Raw genomic sequence first — 22767 nt, 5'->3', positions numbered from 1 at the left:
TGATTATTTATTTATTTATTTTTTATTACAAGCATCTTAATAGTCTCCATTTCTTCTTTGTCTCAGGTTATTGACTTTTAATGGATAATGAAGAGACAGAGCATGGCTACATACTTTAAATCTTTTGCACAGAACTCTGGGTGAGAGTATTTTGACAAAACATGATTTATGTGACAATGAAGAACACATTTCCTCAGAGCTGATATTATTTTCACTTCTCATCTAGAAACAGATTTTGCAGAGGTATAAGATTAGGAACAAAGGCATTCAATTGAATGCATCACTATACACACAGCTTCTACCAAAACTATTTCAAATAACATATATTAAAAAAACCAGTCGTCAAGTTAGGCCATTGTAACTTACACTACTTAAGCGTAAAGAATTAAGACGGGTCCAACAATGAACAAATTCTACAATCATCGCATTAAGTAAAATTTTAGAGGTATAAACCTAAACACTAGTTTGTATTCTCAAAAAAAGTATGGTCTCACACAATGATCACTAATGAAAAGCAAACTACACAATCATAGCAAAAAGGTATGCTTTTATAAACAACCAAGTAAGGTAGGACAAAGCTGGCAGTCACCACCCAAGACTAACATATACTGGAAAAAGAACTTTTTTTTTTTTTTGAAGGCTCTGTTGCTTCAAAGGCAGTTAAAGGAGACCTGTTATGCCACAGATTCATCTGCTTTGACCAGATTTTTAAAATTTAGTAAATGGATACAGCCAAGATGACTGCTATTACTCCAGGAGCTGGCAATATAAAAACTTAAGGTCTTATGAAGTATTACTTTGAACTCCAACAGCATATTACTATTAACATGAACAGTCAGTATTCAATACTGGTTTTTCTTCAGGCAGTAAGTCTCAAACAAAGTCTGAACTTTACAACTAAGCCCTTCCCAGCAACACCTGTAGACAGCCTTTAAAGCTCTTTTACCATGAGTGTAACTAGTGTAAACCCCAATTCAGTTTAAAACCAGAATATCAGATGCACAAATGTAGATGAACATTAACACCAATTTCCAATCTTGTTACCAACAGCCATCCGTCCAAATAGATTGGCATTCTTTGATATACATTTGTTATTTTGAAAGGCTGCTTTGTGAGCTTTAAAGTATTTTTATAACTAAGTTTATTTAGGATGCAAGCCAGGAAAATCAGAGCCAATATATTCCTATCAAGGGCCAAGAAAGTAATATGAAGTTTGTGTTAAAGGTTTTTACCTCCCCTAATCAACAAGTTTTCACTGATATCAAAAGTTTTAAAGTAACTAATGCATTACTTTGGCTATAATATGTAGGAAATAAGTTTATATTAAAATAGGCAATTTTTCAGTTCCAGAGATACTGCAAAAGAAGTTTCCTTTTATCATATAAAAGGACACATTATAGATGCATGAAGAGTAATAAATATAATCTAAAATTAAAGCAAATAAATTAAAGTTAAAGCAATCCCCACCCTCCCCCCAAGATGCAAATCGCACATCCAGTCATAGAATTCAAGTGTGATTTAAGCAAAGGCAGGGGCCCCACTGCAGTATTACATAGGAATGGAAGAAATTTGGCTGTCTAGCTTACTTGAGAAATAGGCAGTATATTTTGACCACGATTGACCAAATCTTTGAAGGTGACAAGTTCAGTTTTCACACAATTCTTGAAATGCAAGCTACTACAAAATCAAAGTACTGATAATTTTGTAAAACCTGTTAATCTGAAAAAGATTATAGATGATACTGATGTACATCAGACTAATTTTGTGGTGAACTATTAAAGCAGAAAATAAAGAAAAATAGAATGCTCGCTTCAACAAGCACGGAGTCAGCCTAGAAAACTGTCTCTGCAGCCCTGCATTCTGTCACTATACCAAAAAGTCTCCTTTTAGGGCTGGATACTTAGCTGATGCAGAAACTGAAAAAGTCATGGAGCAATGCCAGTAATTACAGCAACTTACATAAACAGGCATCAACTCCAGCACTTTTCTTCAAGTTCCCCAGTATTGTAGCTCTCCCAGGGACAAATTTGAGCTGGGGAGGGCAGCAGTGCAGGCACACCCCACTTCTGCCACTGCTGTCCTTGGCAGGCCGAGGTGCAGGGGGAGACCCAAAGCTGCTCCTGCCCCACTCCAGACATGGGCTGCAGCTGTGCAACATGCCAGGCTTGGCAGGGAACAGCAGCAGCCGCAAAAAGGTTTCTTTTTCCTGAGCCTGCTCTCTGCTGCCCTGCCCCCATGTCTGCCACTGGGCAAGAGCAGATTCCTGGCAACTCCAGCTACCCCCAACTGATAGAGACACAGGGAAAGGCTTAAAGTCACTTCTGCCCCACTCGCAGCTACAGGGGATGCCAGGCTCACCTAAGGACAGGGGTAGCACCATGAAGGCTCCCTCCTTCCAGACCCTACTCCCAGCTGGGGAAGATGAAGGCCCAACTTGGTGGGAGGGAGGGCAGGCGGGGAACAAGAGCTAGAAGGAGGAACCAGTGTTGCCCTACTGCCATCTTCAGCCAAGCCCAGAACTCCACACAGCCCCCAGCTAGAGCAGGGTAGGAGCAACTCTAGGTCTCCCCCTGCCCCCCACCAACTCTCATCAGCCAGGGACAGAAGCAGCTGTCCGACCCCCTCCAACCCCCATGCATCTGCTCAGCTCCCTGGTGTTCCCTGCCTACCCAGTGGCTCCATGCCTCACCCCCATCCCACCCATGATCTGAGGGGACAGTGTCCTACCCACCCCTTCTAGTAAATCTCAGATCTGTCCAGGAGCTCCCCAGTAATAAAAATGGCAGAAGCACTACTGTGGACAAGCCAGTGCTTGAATGACTCTTCTCCTCAGTGTTGGTCTGAGGAACACAGCTAATAGAACAGTTAAGATCCCATCTGCTGGTATTTTAACTTCCACTGTTGACAGTGCTAGAGGGGTGATGTTTGAAAAAAATTAGCATTAGTGGAACTAAAGTGAACATGGTACAGATCAAAGATCTCAATCTAAATTTATGCAGAAATGGCAAAAAGGAGCTTTTACATATTAAAAGAGCAGGTTTAGAAAATAACAGATACATCAACCAGATGCTTGTGAGCATCTTCAGGCTCTGGAGGGGCAGGTGGTAGAGCTCCAGGCAGAGGTGAGCATGCTGCAGGGGATCCAAGCAGCAGAGGATGAAATTGACCTGTATTTCCATTCTCTGCAGGGACAGGAATCTACCAGAGAGACCCCGTGTGCACAGCGCCCAACTAATCGGTGGCAGCAGGTACCTGTCAAGGCTAGGGCAGTCCGAACAACTGCTGTGCCTGCTCCCCAGACACCCCTCGGGAACAGGTATGCAGCCCTGGCCCCCCTGGAGGAGGAGGCAGAAGAACTGGTCCCCAAAGGAACTGAAGCTGCTCGACCTATATCACCGGCTCAGAAGAGGCATAACCCGAGAAGGAGACGCAAAGTTCTGGTCACCGGGGACTCCATCCTGAGGGGAACCGATGGTCCGATTTGTTGCCCAGAGCCCTAGACACGGCTCGTCTGCTGCATGCCTGGAGCAAGGATTCGCAATGTCACAGAGACCATTCCTAAAATCATCAAGCCCTCTGACTACTACCCACTGGTTGTGGTCCATGTGGGTACAAATGATGCATCCAAGGGCAAGCTGGATAACATCATGGAAGACTACAAGGCCTTGGGACACCAATTGAAGAGGATGGGAGCTCAGGTGGTATTTTCCTCCATTCTCCTGGTAAGTGGACGGGGTAGGCGTCATTAGGCCTGCACTGACATGGTTAACCGGCGGCTTCGGAGCTGGGGCCACAAGGCAGGCTTTGGGTTTTTTGACAACAACACAGGTTTTTGTAAGGAGGGCATGCTGGGGCGGGATGAGCTTCACCTCTCCCCTAATGGCAGACTTATCTTTTCCTCTAGGTTGGCTGATCTCGTACGGCGGGCTTTAAACTAGCTTTGCCAGGGGAAGGGGCCACTTCGTGTGGAGAGGATGCTTCACCAGCACGCAGGGTAACAAGAGGAAGGGAAGCACAGGTAAGTATAAATGTCCGAGGAGCAGGAGGCCACAACTGTTCTGGGAGCGAGAGGAAGGCACGAGCACCCTCAGGAGGCCTCAGGTGCCTCTACACTAATGCTCGGAGTACGGGGAATAAACAGGAGGAACTCGCCCTCAGAATAGCCAGTTCAAGCCCAGACATAGTAGGGATTACAGAAACGTGGTGGGATTCATCCCATGACTGGGCAGTGAGCATTAGGGGCTATAGGCTCTACAGGTGGGATAGAGAAGGAAGGGAGGGGGTGTGGCGCTCTATGTCAAAGAGCAATTCACATCCTCTGCCAGCAAAATGGGGTCACAGGAGGGGCAAGCTGAAGTGCTTTGGGTCAAGATACATGGGGGTCGTGGGGAGAGAGATGTAACGGAGGGGGTCTACTACAGACCCCCCAACCAAGGGGAGGAGCTGGACTGGGAATTTTTGGGCCAGCTTGCAGAGGCACTTAAGGCAAGGGATGTAGTTGTCACAGGTGATCCAAATTACCTGGATATCTGCTGGGAGGAGCAGTCAGCCAGGTCGGACCGATCCAGGAGGTTCCTGGCCGAGATACAGGACCTCCACTTAACCCAGGAGGTGCACAGTCCCACCATAGGAAATGCCCTGTTGGACCTGGTCCTGGCCACAGGCGATGATCTGGTAAGGGGCTTCCAGGTCCTTGACCGCCTGGGTGATAGCGATCATCACTTGCTGGAATTCATCATCCAGCACAGGGTGACAAGGGCCTGCAGCAAGGCGGTAACCTTAGACTTCAAGAGGGCCAACTTCAAGGAGTTGAGGAGATTGGTGGGAGAGGCGCTAGGGTTCTCAAGGGTAGGGGAACTCAGTGCCCAAGATGAGCGGTCGTTCCTTAAGGAGACGATACTTAGGGCCCATGAGGTGACAATCCCAACTAAAAGCAAGGGGGGCCAAGAGTGCCCAAAAGCCTCCCTGGCTCACCAAGGACATCCGGGAATGCCTGGTTGCCAAAAAGGCGGTGTACACCCGGTGGAAAGGGGGGGTGACCTCCAAAGAAGAGTATAGCTCCACTGCTCGGGCCTGTAGGGGGGCTGTTAGGAAAGCTAAGGCAGACACAGAGCTAGGACTAGTGTCCAAGATCAAAGATAATAAGTCCTTTATCAAATATATAGGGAGGATGAAGGCGGCGCTGGGAAATGTGGGGCCCCTGCAAGATACGCTGGGCAATCTGGTGGTCGCGCCAGAGGAGAGGGCAGACCTCTTTAACAAATTCTTCACCTCCGTTTTCTTGTGCAGGGATTGGGACTCCCCCACCATGATTCAAGATGGACTCGAGGGGAACGCCTCAAGACCTAAGGTTGAGGAGGACTGGGTTAGAGTGCTTCTGGAGGGGCTGGACGTGTTCAGATCAGCAGGTCCAGATGCTCTCCACCCCAGGGTGTTAAGGGAGCTAGCAGGGGTTATTGCAGGGCCCTTGGCACGGCTTTACAAGCACTTGTGGTGCTCAGGCCAGGTGCCAGATGATTGGAAGATAGCCAATGCGGTCCCCATCTTTAAAAAAGGGAGGAGGGAGGACCCGGGCAACTATAGGCCCATCAGTCTTACCTCAGTCCTGGGGAAACTCTTTGAGAAGATCATTAAGGAGCACATCTGTGATGGGCCGGCATTGGGGATGATGCTCAAGGGCAACCAGCACGGTTTCATTAAGGGCAGGTCATGTCAGACCAACCTGATTGCCTTTTACGATCAGGTCACAAAAGCACCGGATGCAGGTGTCGCCGTGGATGTAGTCTTTCTGGATTTCAGCAAGGCCTTTGACACTGTTGAACACCCCATCCTCATTAAAAAAACTAGGTGACTGTGGCATCAATGCCTACACAGTCAGATGGATTGCAAATTGGCTGAAGGGTCATACTCAGAGGGTGGTGGTGGGTGGGTCATATTCGACCTGGGGGGAAATGGGCAGCGGAGTCCCCAAGAGCTCGGTCCTTGGGCCCGCACTGTTCAATTTCTTTATCAGAGATTTGGACGACGGGGTGAAAAGCAACCTGTTCAAATTTGCTGATGATACCAAAATATGGGGAGAGGTGGGCACGTTAGTAGGGAGGGAGAGACTGCAGAAAGACCTGGATAGGTTGCAGGGGTGAGCTAACAAAAACAGGATGCGTTTCAATACTGGCAAGTGCAGGGTGCTGCACTTAGGCAGTAGTAACCGGCAACACACTTATAAGATGGGAAACTCCCTTCTTGAGAGCACGGAGGCAGAAAGGGATCTTGGAGTCATCACTGACTCCAAGATGAACATGGGCCGACAATGTGAGGTCACGGTCGGCAGGGCTAACCGGACCTTATCGTGCATCCACAGGTGCATCTCAAGTAGGTCTAAGGAGGTGATCCTCCCCCTCTACACGACACTGGTCAGGCCACAGCTGGAGTACTGTGTCCAGTTCTGGGCACCCCACTTCAAGAGGGATGTTGACAACACTGAGAGGGTCCAGAGGAGGGCCACCCGCATGATCCGGGGACAGCAGGGCAGACCCTACAATGAGAGGCTACGGGACCTGAACCTGTTCAGCCTTCACAAGAGAAGGCTGAGGGGGGACCTGGTGACTGTCTATAAACTCACAAGGGGGGACCAGAAGGGTTTGGGGGAGACCTTGTTTCCCCTAGCGCCCCCCGGGATAACAAGGAATAACGGCCACAAGTTGTTGGAGAGTAGGTTTAGATTAGACATCTGTAGGAACTACTTCACAGTTAGGGCGGCTAGGATCTGGAACCAACTTCCAAGGGAAATGGTGCTGGCTCCTACCCTGGGGGTCTTTAAGAAGCAGCTTGATGCCTACCTGGCTGGGGTCATTTGAGCCCAGTTTTCTTCCTGCCCAGGCAGGGGGTTGGACCTGAAGATCTGCAAGGTCCCTTCCGACCCTACTTCTATGATTCTATGATTAGGCTACTGGCCTATTAAGTCCAATATCCTCCAGCAGCAACTTCAGCACACTCTTTGCCATTTATTACAAGCAGCATTAAACCTGAGGACTTGAGAACATGTCCAAGAATCAATTTTGAAGAATTCTTAAGATACCAGTTTTGAAAAACATTTTTATTCAATGTTTTAAGGCAGATGTTTTCTGAAAGTATGAGAACTTTTCAGTAAAGAATATTCTGATATTGAAAGTCTCTTTTTAAAGTTTATTGAGAGTATGGCAGATTGGATTATTGATCCTTGTAACAGAATCCAACTCTATGACACTTTAACTTACTAAAAGATACTGTAGCTCCTTAGTATGACATTTTAGGATGGGGAAATTGATTTGATATGTTATGGATATCCATCTTCAATGCAAAAAAGAACACAAAATACTTTGGGGTTCCAAGTTTTTGTACAACAGTTTTCATATACTGTAGATAAGCTACAGGATGGCTTGTCGTTTTAAATGAAGTACAGGTTTCCCTCACTTTATGCGGGTTCTGTATGTACAAATTCCCTCTTGTGCAATGACCCTTTTTATACCAAAAATTAATTATATGCGAGGTAAATTCACTCTCACGCAGTTAGTGTGGTGGAAGCCCACAGTCAGCAGCTTTGTACAGTACATGGTGGGAGTGACACTCACCGAAAGTCTCCCGTGTGGATCTGTGCTCCTCGCTTGCTGTCTGCGACATGTGTTTCTGTAGTTGCCATCTACTGTTGGCGAGTACCAAAACTGTCTTGTAAAAGTGGTAGATGTGGGTCTGGGGGGTCAGTACAGTTGAGCTCTTCAAATATATCCCTATTTGTTACTTTGTAAAGCGGGTTCCCTTTATTCAAATTCAAATGATGCCCCGTTTTCCTAGAATGCATGTACAGCATAAAGCGAGGAAAACCTGTACTGAATTTTTGATAAGTTTAGATAGGTGTCCAAGGAATTTCAAAACAAGGTGGATTTTGGAATGTTGAGGTTAAAAATTGAGGATCCTTTAAAATACCATTTTTATATAAAAAGGTACCTGGAAAACTATGGAACCAAGGAAGGCAATCCAAGCAATGAAGAAATAGGACAGACTCTCGAATGGCAAGGCATTAGGCAAAGTCACATGCAAGAAACCCATGCAGTTTTAAGACAAACATTAAGAAAAGCAATATCTTAACACGATTCATGTTTGATCTTTCAGCAAGATAATTTACATATAAAATAACTGAATTTTAATCTCATTTATAAAGATAGAGAATTCATAATTTAAGAGACAAAAATGAGAAGTTATATCTGATGATATATTCCAGACTCAGCACATTGTACCAGATACCCAATCAAGAAGAAAGTTCAAACTCTTAATTTGCTTCCTGAATAAATCTGTTCCTTTGTATTCTCTAGGACCAAAATAAGTGTAGATGCGAGTTAACTGACATACGAAACAGTATTAAGGAGGAGCAAACAGTGTGTGACTTCATGCTTAAGACCTAGTGGAGGTTGTTGTGCTAAATGCATTTCTCCCACTGGAGATTAAAATGCACTTTTACCAGTTTTAAATCACTACTGACTATAACGTCTGTCTTTAGAAAAAAAGGAAATGACAGCCTTAGCAAGAGTTTGACTGGCTAAATGACTGTCAGCCCACAGCCTTCTGATCAGATTCCCCCGATTAGCTACTTGGGGCCTCCAAAGCCTTAGAATAATTAAGATATTACCCCAATATAGAAATAAGATGAAGCATAAACATAAAAAAAACATAAGATGACCAAGATCACAGCATACAGCCACACTAAACCTTGGACTCCTATTTGCCAGACAATCATAATACAGTACTGACCACTAAACAGATTTACATAGTATGGTCTCCTTTCAGAAAGGAAGTTTGACCCACAGTCAAAGACAGTGTTGAGGAGTAATTTTTTATATTAATCAAGAAAAACAGTTGAATTAAGGGTATTCAAAGATAGCACCCACAAGGACAGCCCAGCCTGAAGAAGGAGAACATCGGGAACTTGCAATCCATGGGCGGCCAGCAGTATACCACAGGTAAGCAATAAGCAGTTAAGCAATAAGGGGCCCTTTGGGCATCAGAACCAGGGGACAACAAAGGCACCAGTCACAGGGATCAAGTGCATATACACTAATGCTAGGAGCATGGGGAACAAGCAGGATGAACTAGCACTCCTGCTTGCAGAAAACACTTATGACTTAGTAGGGCTAACAGAAACCTGGTGGGATTCTTCCCATGACTGGGCAGTACACATTGAGGGTTATAAGCTGTACAGAAAGGATAGAGTGGGGAAGAGAGGGGGAGGGGTTGCGCTCTATGTCAATGAGCGATATACATTGACCCTTATCAAAACAGAATCGGAGGAGGAGAAAGTAGGATTGTGGGTTAGGTTACATGGAGGTCAAAGAGAAAGGGATTTGGTGGTAGGGGTCTGCTACAGACCCCGACAACAAGGGGAAGAACTAGATTTGGGGCTCCTGAGGAAGCTCTCGGAGACCATAAAAACTAGGGAGGCAGTAGTCATGGGGGACCTAAACTACCCAGACATCTGTTGGGAGACACAGACAGCAAAGTCCCACCATTCACGCAGGTTCCTATCCTGTGTACAGGACCTCCATCTGACGTAGGAGGTACATGGTCCCACTAGCAGGAATGCCTTACTGGACTTGGTATTGGCAACGGGGGATGACATGGTAGGAGACCTACAGATCGGTGGTCACCTGGGGGACAGTGATCACCAAATAATAGAATTCACCATAAGACGTCAAGTGGGTAAGGTAACTAGTAGGGTGAAAGTGCTAGACTTTAGGAAAGCTGATTTCAATGAACTTATCAAGGCTCACATTTGCGAGAGCCCGGCAGGAAAAATTATGCCGAGGGGAAACCAGCACGGGTTCGTAGCAGGTAGATCATGCCTGACTAATCTAGTCTCTTTTTATGACCAGGTTACAAAACGCCTGGACGCAGGAGTAGGGGTGGATGTCGTATACTTAGACTTCACGAAGGCCTTCGATACAGTATCCCACCCCATACTGGTGAACAAGTTAAGAGGCTGTGACTTGGACGACTACACAGTCCGGTGCGTGGCGAATTGGCTAGAGGGTCGTACCCAGAGAGTCGTAGTGGATGGGTCAGTATCGACCTGGAAGGGTGTGGGCAGTGGGGTCCCGCAGGGCTCGGTCCTCGGACCGATACTCTTCAATGTCTTCATCAGTGACTTGGACGAGGGCGTGAAGTGTACTTTGTCCAAGTTTGCGGATGACAAAACTGTGGGGAGAAGTGGACACACCGGAGGGCAGGGAACAACTACAAGCAGACCTGGACAGGTTGGACATATGGGCAGAAAACAACAGAATGCAATTCAACAAGGAGAAATGCAAAGTGCTGCAACCTAGGGAGGAAAAATGTCTAGCATACCTACTGCCTAGGGAATGACCTGCTTGGTGGCACAGAAGCGGAAAGGGATCTTGGAGTCCTAGTGGACTCCAAGATGAATATGAGTCGGCAGTGTGACAAAGTCATCAGAAAAGCTAATGGCACTTTGTCATGCATCTGCTGATGCACGCTAAACAGATCCAAGGAGGTGATACTTCCCCTTTATCGGGCACTGGTCAGACCGCAGTTGGAGTACTGCGTGCAATTTTGGGCGCCACACTTCAAGAGGGATGTGGATAACCTGGAGAGGGTCCAGAGAAGGGCCACTCGTATGGTTAAGGGCTTGCAGGACAAGCCCTATGAGGAGAGACTAGGGCACCTGGACCTCTTCAGCCTCCGCAAGAGAAGGTTGAGAGGCGACCTTGTGGCTGCCTATAAGTTCATCATGGGGGCACAGAAGGGAATTGGTGAGGCTTTACTCACCAAGGCGCCCCTGGGGGTTACAAGAAATAATGGCCGTAAGCTAGCAGAGAACAGATTTAGACTAGACATTAGGAAGAACTTCTTCACAGTTAGAATGGCCAAAGTCTGGAATGGGCTCCCAAGGGAGGTGGTGCTCTTCCCTACCCTGGGGGTCTTCAAGAGGAGGTTAGATAGGCATCTAGCTGGGGTCATCTAAACCCAGCACTTTCCTGCCTATGCAGGGAATCGGACTCAATGATTTATTGAGGTCCCTTCCGACCCTAACATCTATGAATCTATAGAGAAAGCCTGCTGAGACTTGTGACTCTCCATTACAGACTACTCGACAGACATCCAGAAAGAGCTTTGTAATTGTGTCAGCCTGTGTATGTATCTGGTATGTTCATCACAGAAGTAACTGCAAAATGCAATCTTGAAACAACTGAACAAGCAAACAAAAGAAGAACATAAGCCACTAGAATGAGATTTCAAACATGACTTGTAAAAGGAGAGCAAAAATCTTATTACTTGAAAATTCCAAATGCTGTAATGCTAGTAGGAAAACAAGCACTAAACCTCATGTTGACTGTATGGCCGAGGGAAAACCTGCATTCTCAGAGTTAGTTCCAACATGTTTTTCAAAATCTCTTGATCTCAGAGCTAGACCTACTTGATTTTCTGGAGACTTACTGAGGAGCAGCCTACCACAAATGTTCCATTAAAAAGTTTAAATAGACCCCCCTGCCAAAAGTGTTAAATATTGATTAACTTTCAGAAAGTTTGAAACATTTTACTTTAACAGATTGTAAGAACTGGTGATGTTATTACACCAACACAGAGATGCCAATGTGTTGAAATGTCTTTATAAGATTATTACAAATGCCTAGCAAAACCAGTTGCTCAAATTAAAATCTTTTTACTAAAAAAGACAACAGAACAGATACCATTTAAACTGTATGGGTTATATATATAACTAGGAGCCATAGTTATTTGATTTTAAGAGCTTCTTTTGAAAATTGCAATTTATCTTCTTATAATTTCCTGCAGGATATTCACCTTAAAACTCCAGTTAAGCTCAGCTGTTAGACTTAACCTAAAACATCCAACAATTGAACATGACCTAAAAGCAACCTTAAAATTTGAGCCTGCAGGGCATGCTGCTTCAAAAGGATCCAGTCACTGTTTCAGTCTCTACCCAAGAGTCACACTCTACATATTTAAAATCAACAAGACTGTGTGCATATGCTAGCATGCATCCAATTTTAAAGTGACAGATACTCCACTTTGGGGTAACTAGCTCTTTATAAGCCTCAAGAGCACCAATTAGCTTTAATACTGATAAAACGTTGCCTTATTGCAAACTCCACTTCACCAATACCATTTTCACTTAATAATAGTATGGTCTTTGACTAGTTCATCATCCTCAAGAACAGAACATAAGATGTCTTATTACACAGTAAAAGCTTTTGTCTTTCAGTAAGAAAATTTAACCCAATATAGGTGTCAATGTCTAATGGGAACACTCTCCCTGCACAGCTGAGTGAGATGCGTTTGCATTGCACCCTTAAATGAAAACAGAGATACAATACTAATGTATTTTGACCTTCCAGTTGTCACCTCTCTCATTTAATCATCGGGAAAAAGGGAACAGGTAAGCATTCAAAATTTAGGTTTCGTGTACAGAAGTTAGTTATTATACCTCAATTTCTTAAATAAATGGCTTACGATTTTCCCAAAAGAGGAAAAAAAAAAATTAAGGAAAGCTAAAAGGAGAAGGAGGTCATATTGTATGCTGATCACTTACTACACTGAACAAAAAACTCAGTCATATGCATTGTCCCTAATAGTTTTAACTATTAAAAACTGTAGTTAGAAGTGTAGCATTTAGTAATATATACAAATGCCAATCAATTTCCACCAATTATCACAGCCCCAACCTGAAATTATGCATCCTATTTTGATTGTTTTTGTCTATCACTGGTTGGTAAGAAGCAAGGGATATAAAACAAAACAAACATTTTTTTTACTTGCTCCCACAGCAGTTTATATTCCATTTTCTCATGTAGTATATCACCTATACCTTACCAGCAGCTTTCTAGAAAGTATTAGCAATTCTTAAACACAAAATCTGGCAAAGCATATGGATAAGCAAGTCTAATTAAGAAAAAAAAAAAAAACTTCTCAGTTTAAATGGCAAGAACAATTAGATTTGGCTTTTTAAGAAAGAAAAAAAATATTTCAGGTGCCATATGGAAGCTATGAGGGTAGAAAAGTATCAGAGGAAAATGCCATTTTCATTATTGATAAGAGCTGCAAAAACTATTTCAGAAGTAGCTGGGCTGCTTTAAAAAAAGGGAGAAAAACAATCAAATGTTACTTAATTAGTTAAATTTTAAGGAAGCTCCTATATATTTTGGATATAAAAACTTTTTAAAACAACCTAATATTTAAAAGTGGTAACATATTACAACAAGTTACTTAGTTTCTAAGTGGCTCCAGTTACTGAGAAAACTGCAAACCTAAGAGTGACTCACCATTTAATTTTTGAGAAAAGTACAGTAGTATATGTTTTAGTGAATCTTCCCAAGATCTCCAGCTGGTACACAAGCAAGATTCAAGTTATACAGCTAGTGTTGTCAGTAGTTATTTTATCCCACCAATGAACGGGAATTAACCGTCTACACTATTTTTTCCTTCTGTTCTTAAACCCAGCACCATAAACTGAAATATGCCTGAAGAAGGGTGTTTGTGCCCAAAAGCTTGCAAAGAACAATTTTTTTCCAACCATTTAGTTGGTCTAACAAAAAATACCACCTCCACCCAAAGAACCTTGCCTGAAATATCCCTATTACACGTTTTTTCCTTTTTTTCTAATCAGATTATCCATCAAATCCCAAAAGAAGTATCTTAAAAACCAAGAAAAATAAAAAGAAATTCAGCTTTCCTGGCCCTTCATCATTCAGTTGTTCAATAAAAAAACCTCTCATCCAGTACTGAAAGTTCTACATAAGTGCATGCATCGTTCATTTATCTTCCACTATCTATGTTAAATGTTCACCTCTACACTTAAAACAACCAAGCAACCAACAGGAACCCTACTTTTCCTAATACAATTTACAGTAAATGAACAGAGGAAGAAACAAGTAAAATGGATTAAAAAAATCCCTTCCCTGTGGAATTAGAGAATAAAAAACCCCCCTCAAACAAACCCATTTCCAAGCTTATAGTAAAAGTATTTGCAGTCATAGCAAGAGAAGTAAAAAGGGAGCCAGATATATTAGAGATGTTTGGCCTTGTTGATTCTCATCTAGGTTAGAGTAGTTTTAGCTTCAGTAGGGTTGTTTCAGTACCCTCAGTTTATGGTAACAGCCTACAGTCATGTGTGATCAGAAAAAGCTTGCACAGACTATCATAAATGTGGTCATATTTTCAAAAGAGCAGGGTGAAGTAGTTAAAAATGAAGATATTTTCATAAAGTTTTCAACTACTTAATACACTAGAGATGATATATTACCATAATCTTTGATTATGCAGTGCAATCTTAAATCAAGAGAAATGTTAAATACAAGAATGTAAAATTCAAACTTGAAATTTTCAAACCTGAAGAAGCTTAAAAGAAAACCGCTGTCACACCAATTGTTAATTGTGATCTCCCCATTAAGTGGACCTTTATGTCTAGACAGGTTGTTACTGAAGTTAAAAGAACTTTACCCTAGTAAGAACTAACAAGAACATAACACTGTTTAATAACTTTCCTTATGATCATTTTTAAGTGAGAGTAGGAGGATTATTAAATAAGCGGGGGGGGGGGGGTACCTTTTCTACCAACATAACAAAAAGCTAAATACTTAGGGGAAAAAAACCTTGGTTTTCTGGACTGAAACACACTTCATGATTAAGATAAGGAAAGGCAAATACTGGAACTGTTTCTTCCCTGGTTCCCTAAACTAAGTCCATGGTTCTGGCTTATGGTCAGATGGAGCAGTAGAGTCCAGCAAGTGATACATCATCTCCTAGAGGAAGGACAGAGCAAAGCACCCTGGGATGCTGGAGGACTGTCCTATAGCTTTACATGAAGAGTTGCAGTAATACAAAAAGAAAATCCCCACAAATTGCACACCATTAGTTATGACATACCATCCTTCCCTGGAGTCTACATGGAAAATCCTTAAACAATTGCAATCCATACTAGAAGACAACCTCATTCTGAAAGAGATCCTTCTAGAACCATCCGCCCTAGCCTTTAAACAAGCACCAAACCTCGCTAACTTCATCACCAGAACCAAACTCCCTATGACCCAAACCACACCTGGTCTGGATCCAGACCATGCTGGAACAAGAAATATAAAATATGCCAACATATCTTTACCACCTCTACAATAACTACACCCCACAACAGAACCATCACCATTCCTGGATCTTACACTTGAACCTCCATAAGCGTTATACATCTCATCCAGTGCACCAAATGCCCCGATGGAAAATATGTAGGAGAAACAAAATAATTGCTCAGCAGAATGAACACGCACCGAAAGTCTATCAAAGACAAGAGTATTCAACTATCTGTGGGGGCACATTTCTCACAAGACAATCACTCCCTCTCCGATCTTTCAGTTTCAATCCTCAAAGGGAACTTATAAAACACCTGTCACAGACAGGCCTACAAACTGCACTTCATAAATCTACCAGATACAAAAAAATCATGGAGTCAATATAGAAATTTGATTTATGACACATTACAACCCACCTGACATCTGATTCGCTGGGTACCTGCCAGACGTAACCTCTTCCACTTTTCTTCCCCCACCCCCTCTTTCTCCCCTTACTTCCCCTACTTTTCTGCCCTTTGTCTTCCTAATTTCCAGCTGTTTCCTTTTTCACAGCCTCTTTTCTACCTTGAATTACTACTACTAGACAGTCTGCCTTACTCACCTTTGGCTCCCCCCCCTTTTTCTCCCCCTTCCTTCCCTGCTTTGCCTTTTGTTTTCCTAATTTCTACCTATTTAGAATGACATCCCATCACATTTTTAGCTTGTCTAATTCCTTGGAATCTCAGAACAGCAGAGACTCCCTATGCCTAAAGAAGGGCAATTATACCTGAAAGCCTGCTAAGAACTTTTCTCCAACTCCTCAGTTGGTCTAATAGAAGATATCACACGTACCCAAAGAACCTTGCCTGCCTATGTCCTTAGACCAGAGGTCGGCATCCCCTGGCACAAGTGCTGAGCATGGCACGCAAGGCCATTTTGATCAGCACACCACCACCGGCCCCAGCTCCGGGTAGCTGCTGCCAGCCACAGAGCCTGGGCTGCTCCCAGCAGGCAGCTGGGAGGCTGCAAACCCTGCTGCAAGCAGCTCGGGTTCCGTGGCTGGCAGCAGCTACCCAGAGACGGGGTTGGCTGAAGCCGGGAGGCTGCAAACAGCTGCACTGGGCTCCAGCACCAGCTCTATATTGGCACATACAAATGCCTCGGAACAGACGATGGGGAAGGGGCCTGTGGCAGCGCAAGCCTGGTCTCTCCCCCCACTTCTGGCACAGGAGTTGATAACTGGGCTCCGGAGCCCAGCGCAGCTGTTTGTAGCCAGCCTGGGCTCTGGGCAGCTGCAGCAAGCAGCCTGCAAACCAGGCTCCACAGCTCCAGCACCAGCTCCATGCTGGCACCAACTGCACGCACACCTCAGAGCAGACAGCGGGAGTGCTGCGCTGCCTCAGAGCCAGGCCCTATTCCCACTGTCTGCTTTGAGGTGCGTGTGCAGTTGCTGCCAGCATGGAGCTGATGCCAGAGCTGTGGAGACCGGCGCAGCTGTTCGCAGCATGTCTGCTGCTACTGCCCAGAGCCCAGGCTGGCTACAAGCAGCTGAGCTGGGCTCTGGAGACCAGTCATCAGCTCTGTGCTGGCAGCAGGGGAGAGACTGGGGTTGCGCTGCCTCAGGCCCCCTCCGCCCCCACCATCTACTCTGAGGCACGCACGCAGCTGTTTGCAGCCAGCCCCAGCTCTGGGTAGCTGCTGCCAACCACAAAGCCCATGCTGCTTGCAGCAGGGCTTGCAGCTGAGCCCACCTGCTCCAAGCCCAGCCCCCAAAATGGGATGAGGCTGGCACTGCCCCTTGCCAGGAGCACTGCACCTTTGTGGGCTTAACTGTGTGGAGTGGGTGGTTGGTTGGGCTGATGGGCAGGCTCTGGGCTGGGGCCTTGGCTGGCTGCACCGGGGAAGTACAGGGGCTCCGGCAGGCCCAGGGCATTGTTGGGTCAGACTTTGTCTGGGGGCCTAGCAGCCCAGCTCTGTGCTCCCACCCATCTGGTTCCGGTTTTTTGTCTGCCTCTCGTTCCATGTATACACACATCTGGTTCTCTCTCTCTCATTTTTCTCTCACTGCAACATGCATAACAAAAAAGGAATACACAAAAACAACGGCAACATTTATGATTATTAAATATACCGATATGCAGTGCATCCTGCCATGTACGCTCCCCCCACCCTCATTTTGTTTTTCTGGCATGCCGGCACTCCGGCACCTTCCAAGGTAGACATTGTGGTTTTTCGGCACCCTGGCCAAAAAATGTTGCCTACCCCTGCCTTAGACCTACACAGCTACAACCAGAAACCCAGCATACTAACTGGGAAGCAACAAATCTCTACAATTAGACAAGTCACTTGACTAAATATTTCTAGCTTTCTAAACATCATTGCATTTTATTCAGCATTTTGACCAGCCTCCCAAGTCACCCCTATTATTTTATAACATTATAGCCTCCTGTATGAACTGGTTATAAGACACTAATTCTGGTAACACTGATGTTGAAATCACTTATAAATACAATGCATGAAGGAACCAATACACTTAACAACAATGTTCACGGGTTCTTTTCAGCCCTTTGTAAACTTTTGCTTCTGAGATCTGAGAGCTTAGATTACAGAATTTTAGAACAAAATTGTTTGCAACCAAGCAGATGTCAAGGAAAATGTTTTGCATATACAGGTTATCATTTCTTCAAGTCTTTTGAAAAGATTTAATGAGAGGGTTTATAAACTAGAAGACAATTAATGGAAATATTATTTAACAACATTAAAAAATATTATTTTAATAAAAATATACTTTTTTGGTCATAGTACTGATAAAATACTAACAAGTTAAACTGTAGAGTTTTTCCTGGGGAGAAATTCAATCAGTATGTAGAAAAAAATGCAAATAGATTTTACCCGATTACATACACTTACTTGAAAACTTCATTCATCTCATTAAGATCATATTTATACATGGTTACAATAACTAAAGAGGAAGAGAAGTGTAACTTTTGTACCAAGCTTTGTTTTTTTCTGAATGATGACATGCTCTGGTAATGATGTTCCTATGACTCAATCTTTAGATATTTAAAATAACCTAGAAAAAGTGAGTCATGCACACACACGTCCTTACCTGAACATGCCCATCATATAGGATCCAATCTTTTCGCAAATAATGACAAAACCTCAATTTACTGCCAATTTTAGAGTCATTCCACAAAAAAGAAAAGAAAAAAACAACTTTATATTGGCAATTGGTTAGATGTACAAGAACCAACCTAAGGAAGTCCTTAAATGTGACTTCAGAAACAGAAATAAAGATGAGAAAGCAGTGGGCCATGCATTTCAGGAAGAACTGATACCAGGCTGATGCCTATTTTACTACACTGTTTAAACCCACACTTACTTTCTCATTGCATGGGTGGGTGGATGGGTTGATTTTTTTTATGTTAAGTTTATACTACAAGCATTACTATCCACTAGGTCTTGCTCCTGCCTGACACTTCTGTAGCATTTTAACATAATCCTGCAAGCCCTTATTCACATGAGTAAGCCTGCCAATTTCAAGAGAACCACTTGTGTGAATAAGGATATGCAGAAGTCAGCTATTTATTTGTAAATATAGCTTGCAATGTTGTGATCTCATTTCTCATGTTAAGTCCTGCTTCACTAAATTTCCTAAGGGTAAGACAGTGCTAATAGGATCAGGAAGTGGTCTGCACAGTACGTGTCCCCCAACTCACTGTAGTACTTGAGGCTGTTAGCATTTTGTTAAATACTCCTCCTTCAGAAATCAATTTCACATTAATATTATACTTGCAAATAAATATTTAGAAGCAGAAGACATTTCTTGAATGTTAGGTATTTAATTTGTTGATGCATATTTTTCAATTTTGGATTGCATCCATCTCAATAAACCAGAAAACTAACTCTGCCTACTGTAGGGCAAGCAGACATCAATGCAGCAGAGCACAGCTGAGAACACTGCAAAACCTTTTTATGTCATTTGGGAACCTTTGCGGGTAGGTGAAAAAGTAGTCAGTGCCTCAATGGTAGATGACTCTGCTGCCGCAATTGGCATGGCAAGAGCCTGCACTGCCCTGGGCACCTCACAGCTGCCTCAGGCTCAGAGCTCCCCATCTGGCTGGGCCCCTAGATGGCAATTAAGCACCGAATTTTATTAACAGGTGTTAATACAACTAGTTTCATTGATTTCAGTGGGACTATTCATATGCATGAACACTTGAAGGATCGGCTCCTGATGCTAGCCTTAACTTTCAATTTAGTGCCCAGTGTAGGATCAAGCTATATATGCAGCAGCTAAATAAACAGCCTTGAATATCAGTGTACTTGACCCACAGGCTCCTATTATAGGTTTTATTTCTGTTGAAAGACTGACTTGAACTAAAAATAAGGCTCCTCCTAAGAAACAGGAGTATTTTCTTTATTAAATAATAGGTCTCTACATTTAAGCTGAGCTAAAGCTCCCTTTATTTAAGGGTCATCACACTGTTTCCAGGTATTTGCAGCACTCCCATCCCCAACCCAATAAAGCTTAAAAGGTAACAAATGGCACAATACAAATTAAATCAAAACCTTGCAAGCTACTGTGGCGATGGAGGTAAATGATAAGCCATTTTTTCTCTAAGAAATCTACTAGTAAACTGAAGAAATTCTGTGAAGCAAACAGCATTTTTCTAGCAAAAAGCTTTACAAGTTTTACTAAAGCCTCCTTGTGAACTTGCAAATCAGAGCAGCATTCACTTTTTCACAAATAGGAAAGCAAAGCAACAGGGAAATTAATGGTAACATTTTCTGAAGCATATGGTACTTTTGGATGCCTCATCATTAGGTATCCAACATGATGCATGCAATATGATTTTCAGGAGTACCAAGTAGTCCTCAATTCAACTGACACAGATTAAAGCTGAGGGCCTTCAGAACCTCTAAACAAAAAAAAAAAAACAAGATCTAAATGTCTGGAATAAGACTCTCAGACGCACCCATGTCCCTCCACTGACAACAACGCTAAAAGGCACTTTAGGGGGAGGGGGGCAGGGCAGGAAACCAATTGGAGAGAGTGCAGAAAGCTCTTCAATTTACTTGACAATAGTACAGCAAGAGCTGATGGCTGAAAGCTTAAAGCTAAACAGTACCAAATTCAAAATAGAGCGCATTTATGAACAGCGAGTTAGTTAACTGCTGGAAGTCTTGACTGAGAGTTGTGACGGAGTTTCCATTTTTTAACATTAAAATTAGCTACTTTTTCAAAAATACAACATTCAAATACAGAAAGTTGTTCGGGGAGGTCCTGTGTTTTTGCAGGTCAGATTAAGATCAGTTGTTCTCAGTGTTTTAGGCACCCCTTGGAAAATGCTAACTTTGCTCTCACTCAGTTTTGAGCGCAGAAAAACAACAGAGGAACTCTTCTGTTGCAAAGAACACAAACACCACATGTCTGAATGTTTCTGATGCTCTGGAATCTTATTGGAAGCCTCTGAGTTTGTCAATCACGTGTCAGTCTTCGTGCTAATAGTAGTAATATTGTGTGGCACCCTTAAAACTTTCTGCTTGAGAATCAATTAACTAGATGATCACAACAGTCTTCTGGCTTAAATCACTGTATATAGAGCATTAAAATGTGGTCTTCTCTCAAAAAACCCCCAAAAAACCTAAACCAACCCTCATCCACCAAGTCACGGTAACACAAATCCGAAACAAGATTTGGTAACATTTTTGCAAGTACCTCCCCAACATTTAGCAGGATCTAATAGGAGTTAGCAAGTTTGAAAGGGGAAGAGGACCGCTTGGGGTAAAGATAACTGTGACAACTAAAATCCTACTTCATATAAGTAAAAAATAGCTAGCTATGTTTCTGAATGGTGTACTGAAGTTGCATGGACCATCAACAATTAAAAGTAGAACCTATTGTTGATAATCTAAAGCATGACAGATAAAGCTTTCTTAAATGTATTGCACGCTAAGGCCAAGGTAACAGGCTACTCTCTTATCAGTATATCAAAACAAAAAGCCAAGTAGGTATTTACACCTGAAAGAAAACCCAGCTTCCCCTCAAAATTAAGGAGATGAAGCTGAAAACTGTTGCAGCTCTACTGCCCACCAGGTAATTGTATTGAAGAGAGTATTCTTCTCTAAACAAGTTACAAACTACGATAAAAGTGGGAAGAAAGACAGAGCACACACTGCTGACCCAGAGTACACTATTGCAAATCTTTATAAAGTACTGTAGTATATAAACTCCAAGATTAAACCGTGCCTCAGTCAGATACCAGTAGCAGAGATATATTTAAATGTTACAATAAGGTAAGAAAAACCCTGAACGAGGTGGTGTTTATGTAGCCCACACCTTTCACTCAAAGTCACATTCCCTCTCCAACAAGTATTCTACTGATTCTAGAAAGTCGATGGCTGAGTGACAGGGACAAGTTTCAGAGGTCATGGATGAAAACCCAATTACAGTCTTGGTTTCTGTGACAGCTACAGCAACAAAGTGCTGGTTTCTTACACTCTTCGCTCACCACATCCAAAGGTGCCCCCAGGACCACCACAACTCTCCACTTCCTTGCTGCAAGACAGCACAGCAACGGCAAAGCGGTCACTTTAGGTTATCTCCTGTCTGAGAGGGCCCTTACTTCAGCAGCTGGTATCAAGAAATGCCCATCGCCTCTCTGAAAGGATAACTGTGGCCTGTGTGTGGCCTGCAGCTCCATGACACAGAACAGCCCTGGCTCCCGCCCGGTCCAGAAGAGCACAAAACAACTGCAGTCACTCCCTCTGCCTGAAGAAGGGTGCTCCTACCCGAAAGCTTGCAAAAAACAGCTTTTCCAACTATTTTCTAATAAAAGAGATCGGGTTTACCCTAAGAACCTCGTCTGCCCGTGCCCTTAGACCAACGGGGCTACAACCAACCCCACGAGTTTCTTCCCTGGCAATCAAACCAATTAAGCGGACAGAGAGTGGCAACAAAAAGCAGCACCTCTCCAGACAGGGCTTCCAACAGCTCCTCCCCAAAACCAAGCCAGCCCTGGCACCCGGGCAGCGCCAGGGGGGGAGCGGGGCGGCAGACTGAGGCGACCAGCGGGCGGGTGCCGCGGGAAAGGGGCCGGGCCGGGGGGCACCCCAGCGGCTGTCCGCCCCGGGCTCTGCGTCCTGGGAGCACGGCCCAGACCGCAGGGAGCCGGGCCCAGGCCCTGCCCGAGGGAGACGGGACCCCAAGCCCGCAGCGGGGGGAAGAGGGGGTCCCGGGGCTGCGGCCCCGGCCTGGTGTTCACCTTGGCGGCCATGGCGGCGGTGCGGGGCCTCCCTCCGCCCGCTCCTGCTCCTCCGTCCGCTCCCGATCCCGGTCCCGCCCGCTGGCGCGGAGGCGGCTCCTACCCTGGCCGCGGCAACCGGGGCAGTGGGGGGCGGGGCCCGGCCTCTGCCCTATCCACGCCCGCTCCCGCCCCCCGCCACGGGCAGCACGGGACCGGGCCGAGGGCGGGATTGGGCCGGGGCTGGTGCCGCGCGCGGCGGGGAGAGCGGCGCTCCGGGGGCCGGGGCCGCCTCAGCCACGTGTGTGTGCGACACAGACAGACAGCTAGTGCGTGCATGCATGCGTGTGGGAGAAGAGGAAGAGTCCGTCCCGTGTGTGAGATACGCGTGTACTGGTGTGCGCACGTGTGTGTTGGTT

At 44.5% G+C, this 22767-nt stretch overlaps 1 protein-coding gene across 6 annotated transcripts in view; it reads right to left on the bottom strand.

Moving 5' to 3' along the window:
* Positions 1 to 22534, bottom strand: part of SNX9 (sorting nexin 9) — a 96635-nt gene extending 74101 nt beyond the window's left edge. For 2 of the 6 annotated variants that reach the window (XM_059714420.1, XM_059714428.1), the window contains exon 1: positions 22370 to 22534. Coding sequence is in view for 2 of the 6 variants with exons in the window: in XM_059714450.1 (XP_059570433.1) it covers positions 22370 to 22381 (12 nt within the window). In the remaining 4 variants the exon portion in view is untranslated. Of the gene's footprint in view, positions 1 to 1959; positions 1987 to 22369 lie in introns of those variants that run through there. The other 4 variants (XM_059714435.1, XM_059714450.1, XM_059714441.1 and 1 more) reach the window with 3 other exon arrangements.
* Positions 22535 to 22767: the final 233 nt, after the last annotated feature.

The sequence above is a fragment of the Alligator mississippiensis genome, chromosome 1, assembly GCF_030867095.1.
Source record: "Alligator mississippiensis isolate rAllMis1 chromosome 1, rAllMis1, whole genome shotgun sequence".
Lineage (NCBI taxonomy): Eukaryota > Metazoa > Chordata > Crocodylia > Alligatoridae > Alligator > Alligator mississippiensis.
Note: the sequence above shows the minus strand (reverse complement) of the source record. Positions and strands in the feature narration are given on the sequence as shown.